General features: G+C 46.4%; 1 protein-coding gene and 1 long non-coding RNA gene across 2 annotated transcripts in view; both read right to left on the reverse strand.

The window, feature by feature from the left end:
* Positions 1-8,603, reverse strand: part of PLCL1 (phospholipase C like 1 (inactive)) — a 179,328-nt gene extending 170,725 nt beyond the window's left edge. The window contains exons 1-2 of the mRNA XM_083406488.1: positions 8,578-8,603; positions 7,863-8,498 (exon numbers count right to left, since the gene is read on the reverse strand). Of these exons, the coding sequence (XP_083262614.1) occupies positions 7,863-8,045 (183 nt within the window). The 5' untranslated portion in view covers positions 8,046-8,498; positions 8,578-8,603. The remainder of the gene's footprint in view (positions 1-7,862; positions 8,499-8,577) is intronic.
* On the reverse strand, positions 1,607-7,800 carry LOC310665323. The gene is made up of 3 exons (XR_014505402.1): positions 7,320-7,800; positions 2,989-3,191; positions 1,607-2,237 (listed from the first exon to the last, which is right to left on the reverse strand). It is a non-coding gene; the product is annotated as an uncharacterized lncRNA (long non-coding RNA).
* Positions 8,604-8,882: the final 279 nt, after the last annotated feature.

The raw sequence follows: 8,882 nt of genomic DNA on the forward strand, positions 1-8,882 counted from the left end.
CAGAGCAGCCAGCATGACCAATCACTGGGGTGATAGTTGTGGTCCAACAATATCTGGACCACAGGTTCCTCATCCCTTACTTAGGGTGTTTAGCGCTACATGTAACGCTGAATATATTTTTGTCCTAAATGTATATCCTAAAAATATTTATTTGTTAACATTCAGCAGTTTCATGCAGATGTTAAACAGCATAGGGGATAAAATCAAACCCTGATGAACCCCACAATGAAGGCTCCACAGGGCCGAAGATCACTCTTGAAACATCATCCTCTGGAACTGACTATCTAAGTAGGACCAGAAGCACTGTAAAACAGTGCCACCCACGACTAACTCAAACAGCCACTCCAGAAGGATACCATGGTCAACGATATCAAAAATCACTGAGAGGTTAGGAAGAATTAAGATGGACACATTTCCACCATCTCTCTCTCTCCCAACAGAGATCATCAGGGCAACTAAAGCAGTTTCTGCATGAAAGGCAGAAAAAGGCAGTGTTTTGTTTATTATTATTATTATTATTACTTATACCCCACCTATCTGGTTGGGTTTCCCCAGCCACTCTGAGTGGCTTCCAACAAAATATTAAAAATACAATAAAACATCAAACATTAAAAACGTCCCTAAACAGGGCTGCCTTCAGATGTCTTTTATTTCCTTAACTTCTGGTGGGAGGGTATTCCATAGGGTGAGCGCCACTACCAAGAAGGCCTTCTGCCTGGTTCCCTGTAACCTCACTACTCGCAATGAGGGAACCGCCAGAAGGCCCTCAGAGCCAGACCTCAGTATCTGGGCTGAATGATGGGGGTGGAGACACTCCTTCAGGTATATTATTTATATTAATCCCTGCAATTACAGTGGTATCTCTGGATACGAACAGGATCCGTTCTGGAGCCCCATTCGCATCCTGAAGTAAACGTAACATGTGACTGTGCGTGTGAGCAGGTCGCATTTCGCTGCTTCCGCGCATGCGTGTGACATCATTTTGAGCATCTGCATATGCGCGGAAGCCTTGTCGTACTCCATTCCCAATTTTGAACCAATCAGTTGTTCCATATCCAGTTCTAACTGTAGCTTCTTGTCCCACATAGAGATTTTTCAGGAGACAGATGAGGTGATCAGGCACTCCCATTTCTTTAAGAACTTGCCATAGTTTGCTGTAGTCAACACAATCAAAGGCTTTTGCATAGTCAATGGAGCAGAAGTAGATGTTTTTCTGGAACTCTCTAAGCTCTCTCCATAATCCAGCGCATGTTTGCAATTTGGTCTCTGGTTCCTCTGCCCCTTCGAAATCCAGCTTGCACTTCTATTAATAATGGGCAATTCAGAATGCGCCCGATTCAAAGTGTAAGGTGGACCTTTAAAAAATATAGGGCCCAAACTAATTCATCCAAACTCAGACCACATTCAAGTTGGACTATGCCATCTCCACAACTCCCATCAATATGTAAGCTAGAGAAAGGTTATTTAGCGATGTCAACATACAGGCCATGAGACTTTGGGCATATTTAAACTATGGATTTATCTTCCACAAGATGCAGTGGAGACCAACAACTTGGGTTGCTTTAAAATACAATGAGACAAATTCATAGGTGAGTGAGTCTATCAATGGCTACTACCCACAATGTCTATGTTCTACCTTCACTGTAGGAGGTCTCGCTGCTAATTGTAGGTGGGGAGAGTGAAGGCTTCCCATGGGCACCTGGCTGGCATCTGTGGGAACTGGATGCTGGACTTTGGCCGCATCCAGCAGGGCTCTTCTTGTGTTCTTACCATATCCAGTCCCACCATCATCTGCCAGTGAAAAGATTAACTTTGCAAAAAGAACAAGGGAGCAAGGATTCATGTGAGGCTGTCCCTCTTGAGACATTTTGGTGTTTCAAGTTGGGAGTTCATGTTCTCAATATGTTAGATAGGTATCCCCCCCCCCCGTGACTTTTATTTCATTCGCTCTATAGAAGTAACATTCAGAAACATGCAGCCTCATCTAATGCATATTTCCTTTTTAGTTCAAGGAGGTGTGCACAGTGCTTCATTCCAAGTTTGTTTTATTAAAAGAAAAAGACAGACGTGTACTCTCCTTCTGGCATCCTTGTATTGCAAACCAGACATCTGAAATATCTTAACTGCCTGACCCACAGTATCTTATGAGAGCACAAGCTGAATGAAATTAAGCATTAAATTCTCTGTTATCGGTGGCTTTTAAAGGGTAAAGATGTCAGTGAGATGAATAGAAGTTCCTGAAGCAAAAAAAAACAGCCCATTAGCAAGGCACTCGAATCACTTTCCTAGGCAAGACATGCCTTCCAGCTACTGAAAGTCAGAACAGCTTTCCTGCCACTCATAGCTGTTCAAGTTTAAGAGCTCCATGTGTCTCACCCCTTCCTCAGTCCATCATCCAAAGGATGTTGCATCATTCACAAGCGCTGTCAGAGACAAACTACACACTAAACATTACTGGAACAAATTGCCAACAAGGTTTGGTAAGGTGAGGGTTAAGGGTGTTCAGAGGAACTTAACCCTTCCCCTCACCATTTTTCTGTTGATCCACCTCTCCCCACCCCCCACAATCTACTTCTCCAACTGCCATGAATTGCCAGGTGCATGCTTACAAAGCTGCACACTACACAAGCATGCTTTAAAAAGCCCACTTAAAAACAAAATGAAATGAAAAAACAAAAAAAACACCTCCTTGCACTTGTAAAACTATCTAGTCAAAGAGAAGTATTTCCATTTACTATCTCCCTCTTGCAGCCTTAAGTGGCACAATCCACTATGCTGAACTGAGCAAATGTATAATCGCTAAACATGCTTCAGTCTTGTAAGGTCTTCAGAAAAAACCATAGCAGCACAATGCCCATGAAAGCGAATGAGGATTATGCCAGAGGGTCACCTTGAGGATGCTACTTACTCCACAACTAATAGAGAGTGACAACTTCCTCCATGAACGTTGAAATTAATAAAGAAAAAGCTGGTTTACAAGACGTTCACCGCCAGCAAATCAACCAGTAGCCTTCTTTCCTACAATTTTTTCTTCTAAGACTGGGAGGCAGAGAGAGAGAGAGAGAGAAAACTACAGATAACAAAAGATCAAGCAAGCAGAAGAAACATTGCAACCAGATGGCAGCAGAAAGATACTCAAGGAATTCCAGATCAAAGTTTGTTCTGTCCTGCATGTTGGGTGGGGGAGCTTACTGAAACAAAGCAGATGGCAATCAGCAAGACACATGGCATCTTCTATCATTTCCATTCATTTGTAGCACTACATCAGAGTAAGATGTAATAAAAAGCTTCAAACACCTCTTATATGATTAATAATAATAATCATATGTCCCTTCCAGAATACCATTTTTGAGCCTTACAATGTCTAAATATGTCAAATGTCATTCAGTGGGCGTTACTCCCAGATAAGTAGGGTTAAGTTTGCAGACTTACTCTGTACTCTTTAATCTGACTAACAGCAACAAGCATTCTGATTGGGTTGTTGTTTTAAATTTTGTTCAATAATTATGATAAATACCATAATCAGTGACATGGCTCTGAAGGTCCAAACAAAAACTGAAGCTAATAGGTGTCTTTCTTGGTTGCTCGCCACCTAGCTAGGTGAAATTAGTGGGCAGAAGTGAGATGGCCTTTTCCATGGTGGCACCATGGCTCTGTCCTTTGCAGTGAAATAACCATGAGAGTTGTGTTTTCATAGTTTGGGCTTAGTGAGTGTTTTATTCTTGGTGATTCAAAAAGAAATTACCCTGAATTTTAGATTTTTGCATTACTGCTGCATTTTTGCATTTTTATTATGTGTGCTACACTGAGATAGTTCTGCTCAGAAAGGCAGCCCTTAGATAACTTTTGATAAAATAAAATATTAACAACTGGCTCAGACTAGATTATCCACAGATTTCAGGAAACAATCTACCAGATTAGCAATTATAGCAAGTGGTGCTGTGGGTTAAACCACAGAGCCTAGGACTTGCCGATCAGAAGGTCGGCAGTTCGAATCCTCGTGACAGGGTGAGCTCCCGTTGCTACCCGGTCCCTGCTCCTGTCAACCTAGCAGTTCGAAAGCACATCAAAGTGCAAGTAGATAAATAGGTACCGCTCTGGCGGGAAGGTAAACGGGATTTCTGTGTGCTGCTCTGGTTCACCAGAAGCGGCTTAGTCATGCTGGCCACATGACCCGGAAGCTGTACGCTGGCTCCCTCAGCCAATAAAGCGAGATGAGTGCCGCAACCCCAGAGTCGGTCACGACTGGACCTAGTGGTCAGGGGTCCCTTTACCTTTACCTTTATCAGAAAATTAGCAGGCAGCAGCAAGGAATGCTCTTGTCTTGTGTATTCAACCTACCAAGGCACCTTACAATCACAACCCTACAAAGTACCGGTAAGTTGTTAGAGGGAGAGAGCTTTACAAGACCACTGAATGGTCAGCACAGCAGGGCTGAGCAAGGATATGAACCACATCCATACCTGAGCACTCTAGTCATCATACTAGCCATGTAGAATCAATGAACAGACATACCATTCCGCATGCTGACAAACCGTAACACATGCAGGAAAATGGGCAGGGAGATGCTTATCTTCCATCTGAGTGTAAAGTATTTTTTCCCACTTCAAAATATAATGCTCCACTGAACTCCAAAAATGACCTGTCTGCTGACACCCTACTTCACATCTCAAGAAAAGGCCACATATAGGGCGAATCTATTTCTTTGTCTACCCAGAAGTCCAGTTTTCATTGGTACTTACTCCCTAGTCAGAATACACAGGATTTCAGTCTTAGCAATTCAGAACCTCCCCAGTCAGCACATCATCGCTTATTATTACCTCCACTAGGTATGTTTTGTAATGTAAAAATATACTTCTGTGGTTTTCAGAGCCACCGCAAAGAAGCAAGTTTCATCATAGGTCACATACACAAACAGCATTCTCATAATACATCACTTTCAGTTTTTCTTTTACATACAGATATCTAGCTCTTTAAAAATAAAATACAAATGGTTTTTACATTGTTGTGGCTGGCTGGCAAGATAGCTACAGCAAGGGAAAGCTATGGAACTGAACTCCTGCTTTTAATATAATTTCATAACATATGTCCACTGTCAAATAACAATTAACACAATTACTAAATGCTTAGCAATCTGTATGTTGTGCCCCAGCATCTTAATAAAGCCTCTCTCTCAAAAACAGGCATAATACTTCCCTTTTCTCAAACTCTGTATTTAAAGTATTCACAGCAACTATTCCTTGTACAGTCACTCCCCCAAACAAAAACAAGAAAAATCACTTTCCGTATAATCAATTCAAAATAACAACTACATTTGTGCACCCCAATCTTTATACTCCCCAGTCTTAACTCCTATGCTGTTCAGAAGATAACACAAGGTTATGTTTAGTAGTTTGAAATTGTCTGGAGGTCCAATTTCATTACTACCATTAGGCAGGCACCCTCCCTCTACTGTTTTAGATGCCTGCTTATTTCAACAAGCTTAGCCAGACATATAAATTTAGTTATGTACACTGGTTCATAACATTTTGCCTAATTTATCTCTGCATTCTTGTTTTTATATTATTTTACACACACCCATTACAGATCTTTTAAGATTAAGCACTTTAGTTATTGTATTTTAATGCAGGAAAACTTAAAGCGCTGGTGGTAAACTCTGCATGATGCAGTCCCGACCACATTGGAAGGGACCCTGAGGATCATCTAATCCAACCCCTGGCAGTGCAGAAATATGCAGCTGTCCCATACAGGGATCGAACCTGCAACCTTACACTAACCAACGGAGCTATCTAGTGCTGTAGATACATGGATGAACCTTGAATGTGTACATATGTTTCTACACAAAAAGCACATAGGTAAAGGTACCCCTGACCATTAGGTCCAGTGGCGGACGATTCTGGGGTTGCGGCGCTCATCTCGCTCTATAGGCTAAGGGAGCCGGCGTTTGTCAGCAGACAGCTTCCGGGTCATGTGGCCAGCATGACTAAGCTGCTTCTGGCAAACCAGAGTAGCGCACAGAAACACCATTTACCTTCCCGCCGGAGCGGTACCTATTTATCTACTTGCACTTGATGTGCTTTGGAACTGCTAGGTGGGCAGAAGCTGGGACCGAACAACGGGAGCTCACCTCGTCGCAGCGATTCGAACCGCTGACCTTCCGATCGGCAAGCCCTAGGCTCTGTGGCTTAGACCACAGCGCCACCCGCGTCCCCATAGAAAGCACATAGTCTGACTAAAACATAAATGGAGCCCCCTTGATGGTAACTTACTGAAAATATAAGCTGCATTTCCTGCCCAAGCCTGGTCAGCTCCTAGCCCAGGCTGCACAGCCAACCAACGGAAGAATCTTCAGTAACTCAGGGATGGGAAGAAGCACCTGAACGTCTCTGCTTTGCAAATTTACACAACTGAGTGGGCAAAATTGGGAGCCTAGTTTACCGCTCCTTAAGCATCCTTCCTTGTACCCAATGAAAACTGGGCACACAGCAATAATCAAGGATAACTCCAGGGCCAAAGCTGTGGGCATCTTATCCCATAATTCTTTTTCTACAAATATCCTCTTTAAGCAAACGAAGAAGCTCCTCCCACTTGATTATTCCCCATATGTGTTGCATCATCTAAAAGTTTTTCTGCTGAGTAAAAAAATGTAACACTCACTGGCGGTTTCCTAGTTAAGCTGGCAGGGCTTACTGTACTGTTAACCGTATGATTTTACCTGCTTCACTAGCAGCAGATTCAATTTAAAGCAGATCTGAAATCAAACTATGGAGCACAATAGTTGCTCCAAGCACTTCCAGGAATAAGCAATAAAAAGGGTGGCGGCAGTACGTGAAGGGATGCCTGATTTGGAGTAACTCCTGCTATCCTGGATAGAACCAATTAGCTTAATGCAACCATCCCAGATGCAGCCTCCTCCAAGAACTCTTTAAAGCACCACTGCCAAACAGCATAGGCAAGCCAGTGCAAAGGATGAAATGCAGCCACACGACATAAGACTGAAGCAAAGCACAAGGTAGCTACTCCCTGGAAAAAGGGAAAGTGCAAACTCCTCTCCTGGCTGTTATTTCCAAGCCTAAGTTAGGAAAAGCAAACAACCACAGCACATGTTGACATGGCGTTCATAAGAACCAGTCATCCAACATCATCCTTACCCGCCAAAGACATTCCGGAGGATTACACATTATTCTGGTACAATAAATAGTCACAGCAAGAGGGGATACAGGTAGCGGTAGATCTGACTACTGTATAGGGAAATTGCCTCTCTTTTTTTCTACTTCTATATTTCAACTATTTCCCTGCTTGCAACAAAGAGAACTGACCACGTGGTGAGCCAGTCCTCAGCAAAAGGAGGTGGCGGTGGCTCTCTCCATCCATCACCTGTGACAATCCTCTTCCTTTTCAGAAACTACCGAGCCCCCTTCCTCTCCGCATGTTCCACTTGCAGCCGAACCTCAGAAAAGAAACTTTTAAAGGAAGCAAGTCGGAAGTATCTCTACCTCTCCCCCCTCCCCCCAAAAAAATCTCCCTCCTCTCCATGTACCGAAATACACGCCGGATTTCTCCTAGCCTTCCCTGAACATCGCCACAGCATAGGTGGCCTAGACAGGCGCCCCCAAACTGTGTGGGTTCGTGGTTTTCTATTAAAAGGGGGTGGCGCTCGTCGGAGCTGCGTTACACGTGTAGCCACATCCCGGTCGCAGAGGGATGGAAAAGGAGAGGAGCTGATTTTTTTATTTGGCGAGCTAGCAGCAGCAGCAGCAGCATCCCGGGTGCAGCGAGCGAGCCGAGCGGCTGAACACGCGCGGCGGCGCCGGGCGTCACGTGTGAACCCACCCACCCACCCTCAGGCGGCCAATGCGTACCTTAATGATGCTGCTCCTGCGAGGGGTCGCCCTGGCCGCTTCGAGGAGGATCGCTTCGGGGTCGGCGGCGGCGGCGGCCAGAGACACCCCGCTCCTGCGCTCCCTCCTCCGGGGCGCCTCGGGCTCCGGGAAAGGCTCCGCGTCGCCTTCGCCCGCCGCGGGCGCCGGGGTTGCTTCTGCCATCGCGAAGCGGAGCCGCGTCAACTTCGAGGGGCGCCAGGCTGAATTAAATAAAAAAAAAAAACCCCTTTTCTCCTCTTCCCCCTTCCTAAAGCGCCGCTGGGGCAAGTTTCCGCGAAGGAGACGTCGCGCTCGCCTGCTGCATTTTCTGCGGAAATATGAGGAGAAAAGCCGCCCCGCTCGCTCGCTCGGGCTCAGGCGCCCCTCCGCAGCCGCCGGGGCTCCGTCGCGAGCGGGGAAGGGCAGGGCGGGGAGGCGCTAAACTTGGGACAATGAGGGAGTTTTGCAGCTGAGGAGAATCGTGAGGCGAGGCGAGAGGCGCACTCCGCCTCCTTCTCTTGCCGCTGCTGCGCGCGCTCTTCGTCCTCTTTCTCTCTTTCCCTCACACCCATTCACTCGCGCGGGGGGCGCCCCCTATTTCCCGCCCCCTCAGAAGCCACATTTGAGCGCGCACATCTCCGGGCCCCCCGCCGCCGCCGCCAGCCCGCCAACCGGCAGGAAGTGCCGCCGGTTTCAACTCCCCTCACACACACACACTCGCGCCTCTCTTTCTTTTCTGTTGTGACAGGGCCGGGGCTTGTGTGTTTTGACAGGCGGAGGCTGACGGGCAGCGGCTCCGACCACTCCGCCGAGGGGAAGCGCTCCGCTCGGCCAATCGCCGCGCCGAGGGGGCGGGGCCGGGGAGGCCCAGAGCGAGCGGAACGCGCTCCCTTCTGGAGATCGCTAGGTTTCCCGAGGGGAGCAGAAGAGCCAAGCCGGAGGGGTTTCGACGGGGCGGGAATGTACGGGGTTGGAGGGCATTAATTAGCCTTTGGCTAATGAAGCGGCCTGTGACCTTTA

This window comes from Podarcis tiliguerta (genome assembly GCF_965153285.1).
Source record: "Podarcis tiliguerta genome assembly, chromosome: 1".
In the NCBI taxonomy this organism is placed as follows: Eukaryota; Metazoa; Chordata; class Lepidosauria; order Squamata; family Lacertidae; genus Podarcis; species Podarcis tiliguerta.